Source organism: Hippocampus guttulatus, chromosome 3 (genome assembly GCF_054856545.1).
Source record: "Hippocampus guttulatus isolate MCC_2025c chromosome 3, RoL_Hgut_1.0, whole genome shotgun sequence".
NCBI lineage: Eukaryota > Metazoa > Chordata > Actinopteri > Syngnathiformes > Syngnathidae > Hippocampus > Hippocampus guttulatus.
This window is the reverse complement of record NC_141263.1, coordinates 7,270,439-7,290,796: the sequence shown is the minus strand read 5'-3', so window position 1 is coordinate 7,290,796 and position 20,358 is coordinate 7,270,439. Positions and strand designations below refer to the sequence as shown.

General features: G+C 40.0%; 4 protein-coding genes and 1 long non-coding RNA gene across 7 annotated transcripts in view; 3 read left to right on the top strand and 2 right to left on the bottom strand.

The window, feature by feature from the left end:
* The window catches only part of dagla (diacylglycerol lipase, alpha), a 36,047-nt gene extending 35,081 nt beyond the window's left edge, over positions 1-966 (bottom strand). For both annotated transcript variants that reach the window (XM_086106422.1, XM_086106423.1), the window contains exon 1: positions 305-966. The gene's annotated coding sequence lies outside the window, so the exon portion shown is untranslated. The remainder of the gene's footprint in view (positions 1-304) is intronic.
* A 2,184-nt stretch (positions 967-3,150) lies between these two features.
* On the top strand, positions 3,151-5,704 carry LOC147207323 (uncharacterized). Its single transcript, XR_015100372.1, has 2 exons — positions 3,151-3,296; positions 3,944-5,704. It is a non-coding gene; the product is annotated as an uncharacterized LOC147207323 (long non-coding RNA).
* Positions 5,705-6,744: 1,040 nt separating this feature from the next.
* Positions 6,745-8,227, top strand: polr2l (RNA polymerase II, I and III subunit L). Its single transcript, XM_086106419.1, has 3 exons — positions 6,745-6,843; positions 7,682-7,787; positions 7,987-8,227. Exons 2-3 carry the CDS (start codon positions 7,693-7,695, stop codon positions 8,093-8,095), a joined length of 204 nt encoding a protein of 67 aa, XP_085962545.1. The 5' UTR covers positions 6,745-6,843; positions 7,682-7,692; the 3' UTR covers positions 8,096-8,227.
* Positions 8,228-8,641: 414 nt separating this feature from the next.
* Positions 8,642-15,572, bottom strand: LOC147207321 (cleavage and polyadenylation specificity factor subunit 7-like). The gene is made up of 8 exons (XM_086106415.1): positions 14,947-15,572; positions 14,387-14,596; positions 12,662-12,765; positions 12,391-12,536; positions 11,989-12,307; positions 11,773-11,861; positions 11,382-11,526; positions 8,642-9,942 (listed from the first exon to the last, which is right to left on the bottom strand). Exons 1-8 carry the CDS (start codon positions 15,019-15,021, stop codon positions 9,753-9,755), a joined length of 1,278 nt encoding a protein of 425 aa, XP_085962541.1. The 5' UTR covers positions 15,022-15,572; the 3' UTR covers positions 8,642-9,752.
* Positions 15,573-15,626: 54 nt separating this feature from the next.
* Positions 15,627-19,615, top strand: sdhaf2 (succinate dehydrogenase complex assembly factor 2). 2 transcript variants are annotated; one of them, XM_086106416.1, is made up of 4 exons: positions 15,627-15,746; positions 16,836-17,059; positions 18,044-18,153; positions 19,119-19,615. In XM_086106416.1, exons 1-4 carry the CDS (start codon positions 15,720-15,722, stop codon positions 19,244-19,246), a joined length of 489 nt encoding a protein of 162 aa, XP_085962542.1. In that variant the 5' UTR covers positions 15,627-15,719; the 3' UTR covers positions 19,247-19,615. The 2 variants fall into 2 exon arrangements, with proteins under 2 accessions (XP_085962542.1, XP_085962543.1); XM_086106417.1 differs by lacking the exons at positions 15,627-15,746; positions 16,836-17,059 and adding an exon at positions 17,069-17,398.
* Positions 19,616-20,358: the final 743 nt, after the last annotated feature.

The following is a 20,358-nucleotide window of genomic DNA, read 5'->3' as shown; positions in this document are numbered from 1 at the left end:
TACACAAGAAAGAAAGAACGATTTTGTAACTGAGGGGAAGAATTCAGGCGCGAGTATCCGTGTGCGTGCGTGCGTGCGTGTCAGCATCCAACAAACACGTGTATGATCACAAGCAGTCGCGTTGCAGTGATGAGACCATCCTGCGGGCCTAGCTAATTGTGATGTGGCCTACTAATATGTCCTAAATAAATAGAAAAAAAATAATATAAAAGATGGGCTATCCGACTGATAGGCCAAAGCGCGGACAGAAAAGGTGGATGTCGGTTTATTTAGGTGTGTTCGTCCGATAACCGCTATTTCTCACCTGAATTTTGACGCTGCCTTGCCACGAACCACTGCATCGGGTCTGCTTGCTCGCCCATATCCCCCCACTGGAGACAAGCCTCGTTAGACTCGTTCTCCCCGACACCGACTCAAAGATGCCGGAGGAAGGGGAAAGTCAGCAAACGCCTCAGTGAAAGATTTTATGACAACCGACCAGCTGTCATTCGAGCTCATAGATGAATGGAACTGGAAACGTCAAATAATCGGGTCGAGGGGCTCGGCAGCCGTCTACAGTGTTGATTGTCAGAGCAACACGTCTTCGGCTGTGGCAGGTCACTCGCCGCGGCTCCTTTTCCGTGCTCCTCCAGCCCAGCTAGGAATGGTTGGGATAGAATCCACGGAACAAGACATTCGCAAAAGGATGAACCCGTGTCACGTTGTACTCAGTGGCGAGTAAGTGCTACCGCCGCGGGACAACTCCCGAACCCCAGCAACGACAGCAGGCAAAATAAGGCAGCATTCCACGAGAAACGGGCGCTTCCCCCGGCCCATACATATCTACATTGAATTTCGTACGAGGATGCAATCCCCCTTCCGCGTTCCGCTGCGCATATCACGTATGGCGTTTTGATTACGCATACCTGACTGGGTTCTTATACGGAAGGCACTCGTGAAATATTGCAGAGAAAGGGCGCCACTGGTGGTTTGTGAATATCAAGAAGTCCGCTACTGCTCCAAAGATGAAACAGGTTGGGCAAGATGTGTACCATCCAAGAGAACGCGCATTCACACCAAGGAAATATTGGAACGTTGTTTTTTTTTGTCTCATAAACGTATTGATTTATAATTAAACGCTCTATCATAATCAAAAGAAACGCAGCCTCAATGACTTGATTTTGCAATCCAAGTCCGTGAGAACATTTCAACGCAGCGAAACATTCATGGACTGTATCATAAAGAAACTCGAAAATAATTCTCTTGACACATAACCCTCCTTCGGTGCGACGTAATTTGGGCGTGGATCCCTGTCAAGTCATAAATACAATACAATACAATACAATAGAGTGTTATTTATATAGCGCTTTCACCACAGCTGCAGTTGGAACAAAGCGCTTTACAGAACAGTTAACATAAAATAAATTACGGTAATGTAACACACAAGACATTGGCTCTCATGCAACCGTAAGCACTAAGCATTATGACTGGAAGCACATGAAACACATTTCTTGGGATTTTGAAACATAGCAATTAGCAACCCAAAGCGGCAGACGCGTTTTTTGGGTGGTCGGAGAAAGGATATTGTGGTAATAAAAAAAAAAAACGATCCGAAATCATGACCAGGTACCGAATATCGCCAGGTGACGATATTTGAAAGTTCGACAGCAAGAAGGGAAGAAAAATGCCATTAATTCCCAGAGATACCTGTACATCAGGCTCATTTGCACCGCGACCACAGACGGCAACACGCATTTCCTGAGGAAAAGTGAGGCGGGATTTTAATTTCTGGTTTCTACTTGTGTCAAGCCACCTGAAGGAAAAAAAAATACTATTTTTTTATACAATACATCTTTATTGTATGGCACCTTCACAACATCTGCAGTTGCAAAAAAAAAAGAGTGTGAGAGCAAAGGCGTGTGTGCTAGTGTTTTGCAAGATGAAAATGTGATCAAAAGTTGTGACTTTTTAAAGGGGAAGTCAAGTAAAAAAATGTCTTTACAATAATATGTTCTTTGCACATCCTCTGGTCGAAACATTGCATTCTGATTAATATTGCATTTGTGGAATATGAATTCAGCAGCAATGTCCACTCATTTTTATCCATCTCAGGGGTGGCCATTTAGCCACTTGTTGACTGAAAATAACGTCACAGTTGTGCAGGGCTCAGGTAATGACCGATCACAGCTCAGCTTGTGAACGTCACATGACCAAAAACAGGTGGGTCTGTATAAAACGTATTGGCTATTTCCAAATATACAGGCTGGGTTCTCCAAAGGCCGCAATTTTGGGGGCTTGACATAATTTTACATTTTACATTAACATTAAGCCTGTCCAATTTCAACACAGTTTATGCAGCTCATGGAGGCTAGATAAGGAGGAGCCTTTGAAGGCCTTGCAGGACCCAGCCTGTGAATTGTTTTTTGAGAATTTGGATAACATGTGCGGTCATTTTGTGCAGGAAGTGACGTCATCCGGCTGAAAAATGCGGCCTGTGAATTTGGACACAGCCATTGTGAAGAACCTTGCTGACTTGACTTCCCTTTTAAAGATGAAAGCATAGCAACCTCCGTGGTGTGCTGCCCGTTATGTTCTGCAATTAAACTATTTTTATTGGAACACTCTTTCCAGTGATCCGGTACTACAAAGAAGATGGAAAGTTAATATATTTGCCCAGAAAATTTCACCATGGCAACAATGAATCGACGATGGTTGAAGCCCCTTCTGCCTATTGCCAACTTGTTTTTTCTTCGTTGGCCCTAATTAATCAAATAAACACAGGCTATATTTTCATTTACTATACATTTATGACCGTCCGTGGCAAATTTGTACGGAAGAGGATGAGACAAAGTGAGTATTTTGCCATTCTTGTTTGTTCTCTTAATTGGCCCTAATCCTCTTCCGTAGTTGTGCTATTAGTTTTGTGACAAAATATCGACTAAACATGTTCGTCTTTTATGTGAGGGTGTTGAGACAGCCCTCTAACCTGGGAATTGTTTTAAGGATGTCCATTCTTTATAAATCTGAATACCAGCCACAATTTTGTAATGGTACTGCATACAAAAATTGTGGCATCTGTTTATTTATTTGATTTACAACCAAAAGAGAGAATCAGTTCAAGAAAGTAGTCCCCCTATCTTTTGTGCCAGATGGTACATCCTGGTTTTGCTTCCATTCTCCTCCCTTCTGCCTTCAGTGCCCTCCATCTCCCTGTGTTCTGTCATTTTCTTATATTAAGGGCATTGTGATATCCAGTCTCTGCTGTGCACCTTCCATCTTTCAGTTATTCTCGTAATTACTGTGAAGCAGCAGGAGAGGTACGTAATGCCCATTTTGTTTTATTAGAAAGAACCATATATTAAAATGTATTTTTGTAAAACATCTCCAATCTGTTTGCAAGTGCAAGCTTCGTTCCTTTTCAGTTAATGTATATTGATGTTTGTTCAATGAGCTCTTTGTAACTTTCACTGAGAGCTAAGCAACCATGCCATATTTTTCATCTCTCTCTTGTCCTCCATATTTAGGCCCTATGACTCATGAAGTTTGACACATTAAAAAAAGGATCTGCATTGCATCTGAATTAGATTTCATCATAGTGCACCAAATAAATGTTCAGCCAGCGATGAGGAATAGGTTCTGCAGAGCTGCAGCAGTATTAACCAATGCTAGTTATCCAGGTAGCTATGGTTTTGAAAAGAAGGCAGTAGTGACACAATTTGAATTCATAGCTGCTTTGACCAAAATGCTAACAATGTATTTCGCCTCATAATGTGCCTAACACGGTGATAGTTCTTCAAGGTCATATTTAATGCCCTCTTGCCACAGGGCTACCAATGCTTCACAGTGATTATGACTTTAAAGGTGTGTTTATATCTCTGTTCCCTCATTTATCAGATATCATGTGAAGTCTGAGCCCACATTAGCGGGCGTTATCTACCTGTGTCTGTTTGCTATTTTTACTTAGTGAAGCATCATCAAGCTAGCAGCAGCACAGACAAGCCCACACTTCTGTCCCAGAATCCATGGAAGCCAAGGCTAAGTCAGCTCCTGCGCCCAAAGGGCCATCGAAAGCAGAGAAAAAGGAGCCAGCAGGCCCACGTAAAGCTGAACCTGCTCCTGCAACTCCAGAGCCAGAGATTCCTCCTCCCCAGGATGGGTCGGCAGAAGGTGATGCAGGTGATGGGGCTGCGGGCAGCTGCAGAGACTCTCTGGAGCACCTGAAACCTTTCCTCATTGGTGGTGCTGTAATTGCAGTTGGAGCCATTTTGCTCGGGGCGATGCTACTGGCAAGAAGAAATTAAAAAGATAATCTCTAAGATTTAACTCAATGTAAAATTGGTTCACAAATAATCATGGTTGATATTGAAGATGGGGAGTTGCTTTCTTTTTGGCTAGCTAACATAAATATAAATATAACAACTCAAAACACTGTATAAAGCTTTATTAAAAAAACATTTGCATGCCATTATAATTTACAATCTGTTAAAACTACACCATAATGCTGAACATACAAGACAAAATTCTTCAAGGTTGCGTTTATATCGGTTTTATATTATTTACTCAAACGTTGACAGAAACAAACAATATTTGCACCATATATGACCTACGTTTCAAATCCCAAAGAGCTCCTGGAGTGAAAAGTGATATCATTCAATTATCATGGATTCGAGGGTTTCCTTTTCTTTTATTTGAAAGTAAAAAGGTCATGATTTTGGATCATTTGACAAATGAGTAAGGTTCAATTCAGAATACTGCGGTTCATGAACGGCATCTGGGAGAATATTTTCGTGACTGTGTACACAGCAGACTAGTGTTGAAATGTTATTTCTTGAAGTAGATTGTAGAATCAGAATGATTTTTACGTTACTATCAAATGATGTGACAAATCTATAGTCTTTCATGTATAAAACACCATCTGCAAATGTTCCCCATCAATATGTCCACTTCTGATCGTAAATACTTCATTGTAGACTGGCAGACCAGTCATTAGTGGTCTGGTATCAAGTTCAATGCCTGCAGTTGAATCAGGCTTCATTGCACTGTGCTTTGCTCCCTGTGTATTCCATCAAGTACAACCCTTGTTTGCAGTACCTTATTAATAACTAAGTATTGCTAGGCACATTTAGAGTGCTCATGTAAAGGAAGTGGATTAGTCAAGTAGTCATTATTTCGTGTCTGCACACATTGCACTCTTACATGTGTTCCCAGCATTGTCTATTCACACAGTAATGGCCCTGTTTAAAAAGAACTCACCACTTTTCTCTGGTTGCAAGTCAACATATTAGTCATAATAAATGTTGTATGTGTGTACATTAATGCATTCTGCACCCTTAACACATCCAAACAATACAATGCCAAAACTGGAACTAACGTCACCTGACATTGTATAAATCAGTGTACCAAAAGAAGTATTCTTTTAAATAACTCAATAACAGCAGCGTATAAATGCAATAATTCAGGTAGCAGTCCTTAGTTAGCACATTATGTTGTGCTGTAGCAAGTTATTTCACATAAATGATGATGATGTAATAGGTCAAGTATGATGTTTAATCAAATGACAATGATGTTAGAGGTGATAGAAAGTATGTATTTATGGTGGCTGTAATGATGGTTATGGTATATTTTTGATATATTAAAAAGCTGGGGTACGACCCCCTCCCCCTAATGTACACAAAGAATGTGGTTATGATGCAACCTTTATTAAAGGCAGTGAACCAACTCCAAACTATTGTTTGTTTTCTCTGAGATTTATTGCAAAGCTTTATTCAAGATTGTTGCTTGTTTCTTTACCTTAAAGAGGAAGTAAGGACCAAAAATCTCTTTACAGTATGTTCCATGTGCTTCCATTGGTCTAATTGCAAACATCACAAGACCAAACAGATGAGCCGTGCCAGTCGTTACCTGATCTCTTAGGCATTGTAATGTCATTCTCAGTCGGCAGCAAGTGGCACTACAAAGTAAATTGGCAGCTCCCTGAGAATGAAAACAAGTGTGGATTTTTCTGCTTAACTCATATTCCATAAATGCAATATTTATCATCGTACCCTGTTTTGACGAGTGTGGACGCGTATAATCATTATAAGATGTTTTTTAAATTACTTAACTACCCCTTTAATGATTAATGTAAACATGCCTTTGTATAAGAAAATAAGAAAACCTTTATTAGTCTCGCAATGGAGAAAATTCCCAATTCACAGCAGCAAAGTTATGAAAGGAAGAAGTAGAACAACAAAATATAGGAGCTGCTGAAAAGGCAGCCATTGGTATAAATTCCCAATTTACTTTTTATATTACTTATATTAAAGCAGGTAGTTATTTTACATGAATAAAAAATACATTTTACATCAGAACATATTTATATACAACATATACATTCTAAACTAAATGTATAACTGTATATATATATGTATATATATATAATTTGTCTATGGAATATGAAAAAAAATCGTTTAAATGCAATTTAAAAGAACAGTGCCTTTTGTAGTGTTTTTGTTGTGAACATTTAAGCCTCTGCCAAGATCCACAGCACTGCCACAGGAAAAATTAACATTAACAGGTACAAAAGTCAAAGTAATAGGTTATAAGGAATCTATAAATAAATATATATATATATATATATATAATTTATATATACTGTATATATATTTTTTACACAAATAAATCCATGTGATGGATGTCACTCTCAGTGCATGCAACATACACGGCCTCAGACGTTTCTTTTATGTTGAAGTATAGTACCGGAAGTTAATACTTTTACTTTTTAATGTTGCCGGAAGTACTTTTGTAACGAACTCTGCTGTAGCGATATACAGCTCTGTTGTCATATTTTGCTTTGTTGGGCATTCTCCAACTGAACCACTGAGGGTGAGTTAAATAGGATCATAACTGTTGATCTTAAATGTTGTTAGTTTGTCAACTCGTATAAAGGTACCAGGCAAAGTCAGCCAGTGGCTTTGGTGCTAACATCGTGGGTAAACTGTGGGCATTTGTTGTTAGGCTAACATGAGTTAACCAGACCCAGTAACTGGCGCAATAATGTAGCCAGTGGCTTTGGTGCTAACATCGTGGGTAAACTGTGGGCATTTGTTGTTAGGCTAACATGAGTTAACCAGACCCAGTAACTGGCGCAATAATGTTCAGACATTATGAGAACATACTTTTATGATTCTAATCTGGTTGACCATAAAAATACAGTATTTTGTGGTGGCTAAACATTGAAACGGCTATTTTCATTTTACAGGACAATTTGAATCAAGGACCTCTTGATTTAACTGATTTTGCTAAACATGCAGTTCCTTGAAAAAAGGTTTCTTATTATCAAAGTACAGGTATTCGTTTTTTTCGATAGTTTGCCCACTTAAATGTATAAGATGATCAAACAAACGTAAATATTGATTACCCGAGTAATATAAAAAGTTTTATATTGTATTCTGTACTGTGTACAGTTCATTTTTAAATTTTATTTTGTGTATGCAAATAGTTTGTTTTTCTACTTTATCCCCTTCAAATGTTGCTGCTGGATATTGCTAATTTCTCCATTGTGAGACCAATGAAGGTTTTCTTATCTGATCTTAAATCTACAATGCAGTTTTTACATGGTTTTTGGCAAGGGGCGTGTATGTGTAATGAAATCCAATGATGTGTTCAGTGTTGACCTTCCACTTGCAGTCCTCGTTAAACTTTGAAGTGTGTATGTCTCTAGCTGTCTTCAAAATGATCATCCCAGTGCGGTGCTTCACATGTGGAAAGATCGTGGGTAACAAGTGGGAGATGTACCTTGGCTTGCTCCAGGCCGAGTACACTGAGGGGTAAGAAAAACAAATCTAAAGAAAGTTATTCAAAGAATTTTTTTTTCTTCAGAAATATCTATGAAAGAAGTCAGACTTGAATTACCGTTACTTAAATGATATGTATGTTTAATTCTGTGATAGAATTATTTCCAGTCAGCTTTGTTCGGAGTATGTTATAAAGTTGATGAAATCTACCCCTTTCCGTTCACCTCTTCAGTGATGCTCTTGATGCCTTGGGCCTGAAGAGATATTGCTGTCGAAGGATGCTCCTGTCACATGTGGATCTTATTGAGAAGTTGTTAAATTATGCCCCCCTGGAAAAGTAACTGCCTCCTTGAATAAGAGTGTGTTTTTGTTTGATTCCTTCTCTTTTATTTTGATGCAATAGGAAAACAATGTTACTTTGAACACAATACTTTTGATTTTCTTTTTTCTTTCAATAAAGCTGATAAATGGCACATTGCCGTTTATTGTGTTGTACTGTATGTCCTGTTGTAGCCATCAAAGAGTACTTGTACGAAAGCAAAGGATAGGCATCAGATTAATAATTATATACATTTTACTACCATTTACCACTGACAAATTCAGTTTGTTGTAATGTTGCAAAATCAACTCATAATGGTCAAAACTAAAAGGCAATCTTAATGCTTTTGTCACCTTAAACTTGTGAAGTGACTGTTACTAAGCTGCTTTTCCATGCTGACATGCTTAAATTTCTCACCAAGAATTAATGGGTTGGACTTTTATTTTCTTACAGTTGGCCTGTATATGTGTATGTTTAGTTTTGAGTCCGAGTTTTTTCAAGTTCCTGATTTTTATATTTGAACTTGCTCAAAATGGGGGAAAAAAATCTTACAAGCCTGACAAACCCATTCAGATGTTTGTGGGATTGTTTTATATTACAAAAGACAACGACGACACTGTGTTAAATACATTTAGAGGTGTCTTGCACATGCAAGGATTCCAATCTGAATGACTATCCACACAGTATTTCCTTTGAACAATTCAAAGGCCCGTTAAGAGCAGAATGAAACAATACAGACTTCTGGAGATACCTACATCTTCAGTCTTTTTACAAGGTTGTGTCGGAGCAAAAGGCTTTATCCTTCATGCATGTCAACGGGAGTGTAAAAGGAAATCAGCATACTTTCGTAAAAAAACAAACCAAAAAAATAAAATAAGGGTAGAGTATTCCGCCCCCTTCAAAATTGTTTCAGCATTATGCATAACATTGTTTTCCTCAAAATTCAACACTCCCCGTTTTTCAAATGAATAAAACTTAACTCAGGTTCTTCCATATCTTGATACATTTGAGTCTCAAAGGCACAATATCAAGCTTTTGACTTGACTAAGCATTTCAGAAACAAACCCAAACAATGGGGTAAGAAGGAACTTTGAGACAAAACCTCTTCAAATTGTTCAGATATACTTGTTCAGCTGCGACACCCTTACATAGACAGGCTAATCACATTTGGTTAATTTTTTCTATTTTTTTTTAAAAGGTGGACTCGTTAAGGCTTACAAATATTTCAAAGTTGACCAAGAAGAAGATGGACCAGAGTTAAATTTCAAGTCAAAGCAAATTATCGCAATTCATTGACAATTCAAGTTTCATAAAAAAAGCAAACATTTTCAAACTCGGCTTCTGCTTTTTTAAACTGAACACAGTGTTGAAATTATTTCGGTAAGAAAATTAAACCAATTAAGCATAAAAACAAAACGTAACAATTGAAGGGGTCTAAATACTTTCTGAAAGCAACTGTACAACGCTAATCCTTGGTGGCATTTCATTACATGTTGCAAGTTGCAATTTCAAGTGACATCATGACATAAAATTAAACGCAATTGTTCTGGTGGCAGAATCATCAATAAACCACACAGTCACTGTACAGACGGGGCGTAGCAGTTGGTCATTGTTGGTTTTGATGGCGGTCCAAGTGTGACAGTGGCTGACGAGGATTTGCTGGGTACAATCTTACCAAGTCAGCGATAGCGTTCTCTGTAATCTCTGTGCCTGTCCCGTGAACGCTCCCTGTCCCTCTCTCGACTCCAAGAACGTTCTCTGTGCCTCCGAGATGTTCCAGCACCTTCCCAGCGAGGTGGCGAACTCTCTCTATGGCGCTCCCTTTCCCGCTCTCGATCTCTGTCCCGGTCTCCAGAATGACTGCCACTCCTAGAGAAACCATGTGACATTGATAATTAAGACTGGCTTGTCCATGTTTGGTTCACTGAAAATCAACTCCGGTGTCTTCACTGTCGCGGTCGCGACTAACAGTGCAGTTCATATGTCCAAGGGCGAACGCTATGATCCGACTTTCCGAACTTAATGCATCAAACAAGCAAATCAGAACCACTTTAAGAGGGGCGTCTCGGTCTGCTTGCTTTTAAGGAATTCAAGGAATTTTATCATCATACCAACAAACATTTTCCACATGATATGGTATAAAACAGCAGTCCCCAATCCCCCGGGCCGCAGACCGGTACCAGTCCGTGCGTCATTTGTTACCGGGCCACAAAGAAAGAATAAGAAAAAACTTACATTACTTCCGTTTCATTTATTTCGGAATCTGAAAGATGTTTTATTTTGATAAATTACCAGATTCTCTAGTTACATCCGTCTCGATTATGTCACTCTTGACACAGGTCAAGGCGCACTTCTCAGTCAGGTGACAGGTTACCGCTAAAATGATACCCAGGAGCTAGTAAATTGAGTAAAAAATTGGGAAAGGCCCATCTTGGAGATAGAAGAGGAGCCTATGATTTTTCAAGAAAAAGAAGCCTACATTTCATAGACAGTATCAAGAGTCCTACCTAAAATATGGATTTATTTCAGCGGGAGATTCCCATGCACCAACCCCACTCTGCATAATATGCGGTGATGGTGAGTCGTATTTTTCATGCACTTTGTATTTGAGGTGTAACTTATTTTGAAGGCAAATTTCAACATTACCATAGCGATCAGAGTGTTGCGGCCAGATAGGATGTTCCTCATGTCATGATTCACATTTATTATTATGTTTAGAAAGTTTTCATGCAGGTCATATCATTATATTTTGTTGTATTTATCTGGCACAGCTTAAAGCCCGCTCCCTGAAAATATTGTCTGACATTAAACTCGTTCGTGGGGCAAAAAAGGTTGGGAACCGCTGGTAAAAAATACAATACCCAAGATCCCAGGTTATCCTGCGGAGTCCCAAGATTTGTGAAAACAAAAACTGAACAAGAAAATAAGATGAAATATATATACAGTATATATATGAATATATTTTTAAAAAATTCTTGTTACCAAACCCCACATGACAGTAACTGGTTTTTGTCATAACGGCCCTCCAAGGGAAACGGGTGCTAAAATGTATCCCTGGACAAAAATGAGTTTTAACACGCCTCAGATATGTAGATATTTAAAAAGATCATTGGTTTAATCGACATTTTATGTAATCAAAACCACTAGTGCTATCGGTATTGGTGAGTCCTCAAGAGTTGAGTACTCATAGCGGTAGCAAATTACTATCCAACATCCCTAATTTTTAAACTTATTTGTTTTTGGTGACTTTGCCCCAAGACTGTATGCAGTTTCTATGCATGGAATGAAGCTTGCCAATGTGAGCACACCTGTGGCCACAGTTTCCCTGGATGGACACCAGGCAGTCTTTGAGGGAGGTGACGAGGGCTTGGCAGCGCTCATCCCTGTACACACTGGATTGCTTGATGATGGCAATGGCCGTTAGCAGCGTTTCCATAGCCACTCTCTGGTCTCCTGTAATTACAAACATTTGTGCAGCAAAGAGTGTTGAAAATGAATATGCAGCAGAGAGGCGAAATTATGTGACACGCACATATTTAGTTCAGACAGATGATGGGGAAATCCCACATAGTTGAGTTTATCGGTGAGTCACCAACAACTACCCCAAGATTCATACATGCATCAAGATGGCATTCTTTTACTTCTGTAATAATGAATCTCCAATTTTCAGCACAACACAATGGGATCAGGTGCACTTACCAGCAGTTGCACCTGTCACAGCCTTGGTAATGGCGCTGCTAGCTACAGCTCTATTTCTGTTAAACAGGTCTTCATAATCTCTCTCCCCCCTGAAAAGATAGTTTTACGCCGGCAGATGGAGATATTGTCTGGTTGATCAATGAATAATGCAAATTATTTCATAGCTATAGTAATGAATTCTGATTGGAAGAAGACTGAAATTGTACACATCCTCACTTTTGGTGACCATAAGCATGACTTCTGTGTCTGTCTTGTGCTGGGGTGAAGTAAGCTGGATTGATATGCAGACTTGGAGGGGGCTGGGTCGGCGCATTGAAAGGTGGAGGGGGAAAAAGATGTGGTGGAGGGATGTTGAGTGGCAGAGGTGGGAAGGGAGGGGGTGGCTGGCTGGGGAAAGGGCTGGAATGTGGGGGAAAGACATTTCCGACTGGATGTGATGGAAATTGAGCGGGTGTACTGGGAGGATTGGTATCCCAAGAAAATGCCGAGGAGATCTGCGAATCGGTGTCTTTGGAATGACTGCGCATTGGAAATCCTGTGAAGAACATTTTTTGATGAGTCAAGGGCACATTTGCAACACGATCAATGTGGCTAATGTGTGAAATTGGTGGTACTCACGTTTATTAGCGACATTCTCAAACACACTGAAGTTCTGATAAGTGGCAAAACGGCAGTCTATGTTTTCCCCATCCAGAGTACATTGGGGAATTTTCTCCAACAATGTTTTTAATGAATTTTCAGAAGTCACCACCACCTTTGCATAGCTGTAGTAAAGACATGAATATGTGCATTAACATCAACCCTACATCATGTTCCTAATCGATATCGGCATTCAGTTGATAATTGAGGCTTTTTAACATTTTTAAAGAAAAGAAAAAAAATCACCTACCCTCTTGATTGGCCATTTGCTTTGTTCTCTGCAAATTTGATTTCATCAATATCCCTTACCCCCAATTTCTGGGCCAAGTGTAGGAGGTCTTTGTCAGATATCCACTAAAGGGTCAGGATATGAGGGGATGAGAAGGACATGGGTAATGATTACCTTACAAGCAGGGGTCTTCTACATCAGTCAGCGGTCAAACGTCTGTGTGTGTGTGTGTATGTATGTATGTACATACATAATATATATACAGTATATATATATATATATATCCAGGTTCATGCAAAATTATCTGACACATTTGTAGGTTAAATAAAAGGCAAATAAAGTAAAGAAACAAAAAAGTGTTTTATTTTCGAAAAGTACAATTTTTTTCATATAATGCCATTTTGCTTTGTTTCTTTGTAATGGCATTGTTTTCCGTTTCTTTTTCAGTTGCTGCCATGAATTGGACTGGTGAGCATCGCGCTTTCATTGTGGAAACGTTTATCAAAACAAACGAATCTGTAACTGCAACACAACTTGCGTTCTGTTTGCACTTCTATCTTGGTAGACATGATCCCGTACCAGCTCGAAACACGCTCTTGTTATGGGTTATCAACTTCAGAGCTACTGGATCTGCATTGAAACTAAAAAGTCAACCGGCCGACCTCGCACCGCCATAACTCCACTTAATTTTTTAAAACATAGTGAAACAGAATGGCATTACTGTATATGTACTTTTCAAAAAAAGACTTTTTTGTTTCGTTATTTGCCGTTTATCTAACCTACAAATGTGTCAGATCATTTTGCCTGACCCTGTGTTTGTGTGTGCGTGTGTGTGTGTGTGTGTGTGTGTGTGTGTTAGAGGTAAGATCGGGCCTAAAAAATCCGGCCCGCGGGTATTAAAGCCCGACCCGACCCCAACCAATTAACTTGATTTGCAGGCCCGAGCCCGAAGCAAACCCGAAATTTCATATTTTATTTGTGAGCAAGAGGGAGGAGGAGGGGTGATTTATGATAATGATTTACGAAATGCACAAAGGAGTGGCACCCAAATTTCGTTGTATGTAATACAATGACATTAAAGGCGATTCTGATTCTGATAACAAATTAAAGCCTGTCTTTTGTCACGAAATCTAAGTTAAACAAGACTGTATAAACATTTACATATTTTATATTTCTGTTTCTGCAGATGGTACATAAACTGACAATTTTCCATCATTGACGGATTTTTTTTTAACAGTTGACGGGAAAAATTTAAGGCCGTCCGTCATTTTGACGGGTTGAAAATTGAGCCATAAACCACAGTAGCAGTACGTCCTTAAGAATCTAGCGTGGCACTTTGAGAGAGAAGCAGAGAGACAAAGAAGAACAATGACGGGTGGATAATAGACAGAGACAGGAAGGAGTTCTTTGAATTGTCATTGCAAGAGAGTTTAGGACAGTACGTGTTGTGATGACTTCTGTTTTTTTGGCCACAGTCTCTCGTGGCCAAAACTATTCATGGCCTCGAAACGCCTCAGCGCACTAAACATATATTTATTTTAAAAAAGTCAGCGAGAGAGAAGCCCGACCCGAAGCAATGATTGACATTTTAGGCCCGGGTCGGGCTCGGGCTTAAGATCTTACCTCTAGTGTGTGAGTGTGAGTGAGTGTGTGTCACACTTTAAAACGTGTAACTTCGATTCAACAGTATAATACATTGGCCTCGTTGTCTTAATTAATATGCTGTATGTATGATGTACAACTCACCCAGGAGAAATTCCCAATATACAATGAGAATCTTCGTGGCTGGTTTGTTTCTTTTTCATCTGCTTTCACCGTGGCCACATTATCTTCCACTTTCGTTGGCGTTGTCCCGCCAGCATCTGAATTCAAAGTGTTTTTCTTATCTTGATCAACTGAGCCAGAAAGTACAGCATCATCGAAGAGGTCATTTGCCTCATCGATTCTGTCCAAATCCTGTGGTGAGATTAAAGAACTGAGCGCATCTTCGACATTTCATCCTGTGCAGTGTCAACTCAGCAAAACTACACTCCTGAGCAACATTTGTACTACATACCATTGCTGAGGGAATCATCATATTTGAGGAAATGCTTGCAGGGTAAATAATGAATACAGTAATAAATAAAAAATAAAACATATACGAACTTTAGCATATTCGTGAACATGGGAATATGAAGTGACGATACAAGACAACAAAAAGGGAACAAGACTACAAATTAAGATGTTTTTGACACAGAGAAAAGTTCATGCAGCCCAAAATCGGCGCCGTAGTTACTGCTGTCGCAGTAAACCAAGAAAAGGCTCACCTCGTCCTTTGGATTCAGGTCACAGTACAAGTCTGCGGTCGCCGTTTTGGATTCACTCGGTCCGGCTGCAGCCATCACGAGGGCCAGGAATCATTCAAAGAATGACGATGACCGTGATGCTGTTTCTAATTTGGTTTCTTCAGATGGGGAGTTTCGATATGCACATTTATGCAAGGTGCAGCATCAACGAAAAGCGGAACGTGATGCTGGACCAGATTTATACTTTTGTTGACGTCGAACATAAGCTAACGTTAGCAAACGTTAGGACCAGATATATAACAATGAATGTGCATTTGCATCAAAGCATAGCACGACAGAACGATGTCTTGTAAAATCAAATTTAATGTCAACAATGCACACGTCTTCCCACGGATTATTTATATTGATACAGTTTCGCATTGGGCCACTGACACTAGCGTTGCTAAAGTACTTGCCTGGTCATGTGTACCTGCTAAATGCAACCGGCTTGCAACATAAGAAATATTGGTTCCTACTCCTTGATCGGATGTGGATGTGCGAGGGGATACAGTAGTTAGCTATTATACACGTTTGAACGGTTCTGGTTACAAATGCGCTTGTGTACAAACAGCTTTGCTACTTGTACGGTGACTTTGGAAGGAGAACTGTTTTGAGACCAACGCAACTATTATATTACCCACAATGCGTCACGTGCTTAGCGTGGACCAATCACACGGTGTTTGACGTCAGGGGGCGTTTATTGCTTCTGACGTTTTGCGACTTAGCTACAGAGGTTAAGGTCGCTGCGCAGCCAAATGTTGTCCTCCGTTATTGCGAAAAGAGTGAGTTATGTATTTATTTATTTTCGAAGTAATTCTTTTTCGTGATCTGCAATTTATTATTTTTGGGCGAGAGTAATTTGAATCGACATATTGTACTGTCTGTAATCTTAACCCTCAGAGTATTTTTCCGACTGTATTATTGTCCATTATATAAGTGGAGTATTTCATCAACGTATTCATATTTTTATGTATTGCACAAACATCTGTCTTGTGTAGAGCTAGGATAATTGTACAACAGTCAAGTTGTTGTACAACAGACAAGCAAGAGACATTATGCAACTCCTCCGCCGTGTTCTGTCATTGACATTTGTATTCTCAAACAGGAAGACAAAAATTGGATTGTTTTCCCACTTACTTGCCACCAAACGTACCACCTGTATGTCTAAACCAAACGAACTTTAGTGCCATATCACACCACTATATTTGCTCATTTGCGTCGCAAGTGGGAGCATCATGATGTGTAATACCGCATACGTTTGGAAGAGACAGAAGACCCCACGTCTTATGTTGCGTATCTCTGCTGTATGCGCTCAGGTGTTCCCCACTTTTTGACCAATTGGCTATTGCCACTATAATATGCGTTGTTGGTCTGAACCATTTACATCCGAAGAGGTACACAAATATTCTAGAATCTCCTTTGAGCCAGGTCGATATATTTCATGACGCCTTGTTGACCGGCTGACCTCCTTGCAAAGTTATTAACCTGCCCGAGCCAGAGACCACAATTTAGTACTTGTCTGAAGACGATGGATTTATTTGTTTAGCAGTGGCGTGAATGGCTTTTCCACTCCCGAACAGGTTTCAAGATGTTTACTGCCGGTGCCCAATGCTATTAAAACGACACAGATAAAGACTGACATTCAATGATTTTGGCTCATTTCTTCATTCTAAGATTCATAATTGTAGCATTGATAAAACATACTTCGAACCATCACCCCCAAAAAACTAATGTTCCATCTCTAGTTTGACTGTAGTTCGTGAAAATTCCAAGTTCTACTTAGAAAAAAACCATGATTATAGAAATTTAAAATGTTTGGCTGAGGAGTTTAAGATTTAATTTAATTTGATATTCTTGTGGTTTTGTACCAGCTGATGACAGGGATCTGCCAGACAGCATGGAGACCTGTGGTCACTGGTCTGGTCCCGACCCGTTGTTACCGTGGCGATGCACCTGATGATACCAGGACTGACCTGATTGAAATACCATTACCCCCCTGGGAGGAAAAGCCTGGAGAGCCCATTGACATCAAGAGACGGCGCCTGCTGTACGAGAGCCGTAAAAGGGGCATGTTGGAGAACTGCATACTGCTCAGGTTATTAAAGAATCCACCCATACACTCCCTGTACCTCGAGCAGGGTCTCAGGTGTGCTGGAGCCGATCCCAGCTGACTTTTGGCTGAGAGTAACTGGGTGCAAACCTCAACTGTTTGGCAAAAGTCACAGGGCACAAATAGAAAAAAACAACAACAAGCATTTGCACTCACATTTATAGCTATGGATCATTTACAGTCTTTAATCAACCGACCGATCATGTTTTTGAAATGTGGGAGGAAAGCAGAGTACCTGGACAAAACCCACACGGGCACAGGAAGGACAGGCAATCTCCACACCGGAGGGCCGAAGCTCGGATTTGAATCCACAACATCTGCATTGTGAGGCGGGTGTGTTTATCTGTCATCCACTGTGCTGCCCTAAAAAAATGTAGTCATTGATTAAGTTGCTTTACACCACATACTAGTTATATACAATACATCTAAAGGCCAAATGAATACTGTATGTGCACCTCCATGATTTAGCCCCGCACATAAATTCATACTTTACAAATATGACAAAGCTCAGTTTAGAATGGTGACTGTCGGAGAGGTAACAATTTAACAATATTCATGCAGAGCTTTGGAGCTCAATAAAAACACCTCCTTATCAGATGCAGTGCAAATTGCCAATCCAATTTCAGCATTGTTGGTACACACAGTTTATTCCATCCGACATCGTGCAGGTGGTCAAACGTTGTGGCCTGTGTCTTTAAATCAGAGGTGGGCAATTCCGGTCCTCCAGGGCCGCTGTCCTATATGTCTCCCTGCTCCAACACACTGATTCAAACAAGCAGCTCATCAGCAAGATGTGCAGAAGATGAATAACGATTCTGATCATTTGAAACAGTTGTGTTGGAACAGGGAGACCTATCAAACATCCAGTATACCGGCCGTCGAGGGAACTGTGCCAACTGATGTGTTTAAATGTAGTGCATGTTTTCAAACGTTTTCACTGTGGCTAATGATTTTTTCCCCCCCCTGTAGCCTTTTTGCCAAGCGATACTTGAATACGATGAGTGAGATCCAGCTGCAGCAGTATGACAGAATAATCAATGAACCCAGCAATGACTGGGACATCTACTACTGGGCAACAGGTGAAATAATTGTTTCATTGCTGTATTTCTTTCCAAAGATGTGATAATTTATGAGCTTATAATGCTACGAACACCCACATTTGAAGCCTTTTTTTGTGGAGTTTGAATATTCTGCCATCCCTGTATAGGCTTTTGTGGGAGTACGATTGGATGTCTTGATTTTCCCATTGAAGTATTGTCTTTTTCGGGGATAATTATACCTCATGAAAAAATGTTTTATTTTTGTTTTATAAAAGTTGTGTATGCACATTTTTTTCTGAGATTAAAGTATTTGACAGAATATGGGGCGTTATTACAAGGAGTTGTGCTGAATGAAGCGCAATATGTTACCTGCATAACGATCAGTAATGTACTCAATCTCCATTCATCCGTCGGTTTTCTGGCATGCGTTTCCGCATTATGGTCACGGATGACTTAGAGCGAGAGGCAGAGTACACCCTGAACTGGTCACCAGTCAATCACACTGACATTCACACCTACCGATTAAGCCTGAATACCCAGAGGAAATCCACATAAGCACGAAGAGAATATAGAGACTCCAAACAGGAAAGCAAGAGGCCATATTCAAACCTTGAATTTTAAAATTGTGAGGCGGTGGTGCTAACCATTTGTCCATAGTGCCTCTGTAGGAAATCTTGTCAAATCATAATTTGTTATACGGTAGTTGTCAAAAGAATGAATTATAGTCATCAGTATTTGGGCACACCAACATCAGGTTAAAATCACTAAACTTTGCTACTTGCCTCAGACGGATGTACAGGTATCAGCTGTGTTGATTTGAAGCTCTTGTTTAAGTATCACCGTATGACTCTTTTTTTTCCTCAAAAATGTGCATCTTTATTCCCATTACAATACAATTTGAATCTTGAAAATATATGCCTGATTATCAGAAGATTATGAGTTCATTATTTTTTGTTGTTGTAATATTGTGAAAAGAATCCCCTCACTTTCTGTTTTGCTTGCAGAGGCTCAGCCCACCCCAGACATTTACCAAGGAGAGGTCATGGAGATGCTAAAGGAGTTCACAAAGAATCGCAATCAGGAGCAGAGGTTGGATGCCCCCAGCTTGGAATACCTAGAAAAGGAAGGTTAACGTGGATGAGCAACCAAATCCCCCCCAGGACCCCCCCCCCCCCCCCATTTAACAGACTCTTTGATGTGCTTAATGAAAATAATGGTGACATAACCTACTATGAAAGACGTCCAACTGGATTACTGTACTTTATCAATTCAGTTGTGTGCAATTTATTGTGGGCCACAATACAGTGATAACATTTTATTCTTGTTACAGAAGTGCAGGGCTGCTAAAGCATCAATCAGTATGTGAGATACATTTTGTTAAGATGAATTTAAGTTGATGATCCTAGGCAGCACAACATTCATTTTGCCTAGGATTGAAACAATCTTGTTTTTTGTGCTGCAGTTATGATGTGACCATCACAAGAATGTTATTTCATCCATATTGATCATCTCTTGTTTTTTTTCCATGACCATTTTCCAGTTTGCAAGAGGTTTGGATATAACTGCATGCACATAAAAAGTCGGGGCCAGAAATAACAAGCAGTGTTATTAATCCATCCCTCCATTTTCAACGCCGCTTATCCTGAAGAGGGCCATGGAGTGTTGCTGGAGCCTATCCTAGCTGACTTCGGGCGGAAGGCAGACAATGCCCTGGACTGGTCTTCAGTCAGTCGCAGGGCACATATTGAGATGAACGACCATTCACACCCATCTCCACACCGTCGATGAATGGGAACCGATCCCACGTTGCCTGCACACAAGTCTGGCGAGTGTACCACGATACCAACAGCGACCCGTATGACATCCATCATTTCTTGTAATCATTGGTACTATTTTTGTTGTTGTCGGAATTCATGACTCATGGCAACCACAGTGCCATTACTAATAACTAGACATCCCTTCCAGATTTATGAAAAAACGAGAACAAAACTAGTCAGGGAGTCCTATCTTTTAAATGTGTCTGTGGTATGGTGGCAAGACCATTTAAAAAAAAAAAACATTTAAAATCTGCCAAGTGCACATGAGAAAGTGTGTCACAGTCTGATAAAGACCAAGGATGAATTTTCAGCCGTAATTCCAAAAGGTATGTTTGTAGGTGGGTCGCGGGTCATCACCTAGACTTATTTTGAATGTTTGTTTTGGTTTTTTTAATCTTACAGTAATTTGGCATTGCTTTGCATTTGA

Coding starts and splice junctions, on each gene's coding strand:
- polr2l (XM_086106419.1), top strand. CDS start 7,693: ATGATCATCCCAGTGCGGTGCTTCACATGTGGAAAGATCGTGGGTAAC. Junction 7,788..7,986: donor CAGGCCGAGTACACTGAGGG/GTAAGAAAAACA, acceptor TCACCTCTTCAG/TGATGCTCTTGATGCCTTGG.
- LOC147207321 (XM_086106415.1), bottom strand. CDS start 15,021: ATGGCTGCAGCCGGACCGAGTGAATCCAAAACGGCGACCGCAGACTTG. Junction 12,308..12,390: donor TGAGAATGTCGCTAATAAAC/GTGAGTACCACC, acceptor TGTTCTTCACAG/GATTTCCAATGCGCAGTCAT. Junction 9,943..11,381: donor CAGGGAAACTGTGGCCACAG/GTGTGCTCACAT, acceptor TGGTTTCTCTAG/GAGTGGCAGTCATTCTGGAG.
- sdhaf2 (XM_086106416.1), top strand. CDS start 15,720: ATGTTGTCCTCCGTTATTGCGAAAAGA. Junction 15,747..16,835: donor CCTCCGTTATTGCGAAAAGA/GTGAGTTATGTA, acceptor GTTTTGTACCAG/CTGATGACAGGGATCTGCCA. Junction 17,060..18,043: donor GAGAACTGCATACTGCTCAG/GTTATTAAAGAA, acceptor CCCCCCCTGTAG/CCTTTTTGCCAAGCGATACT.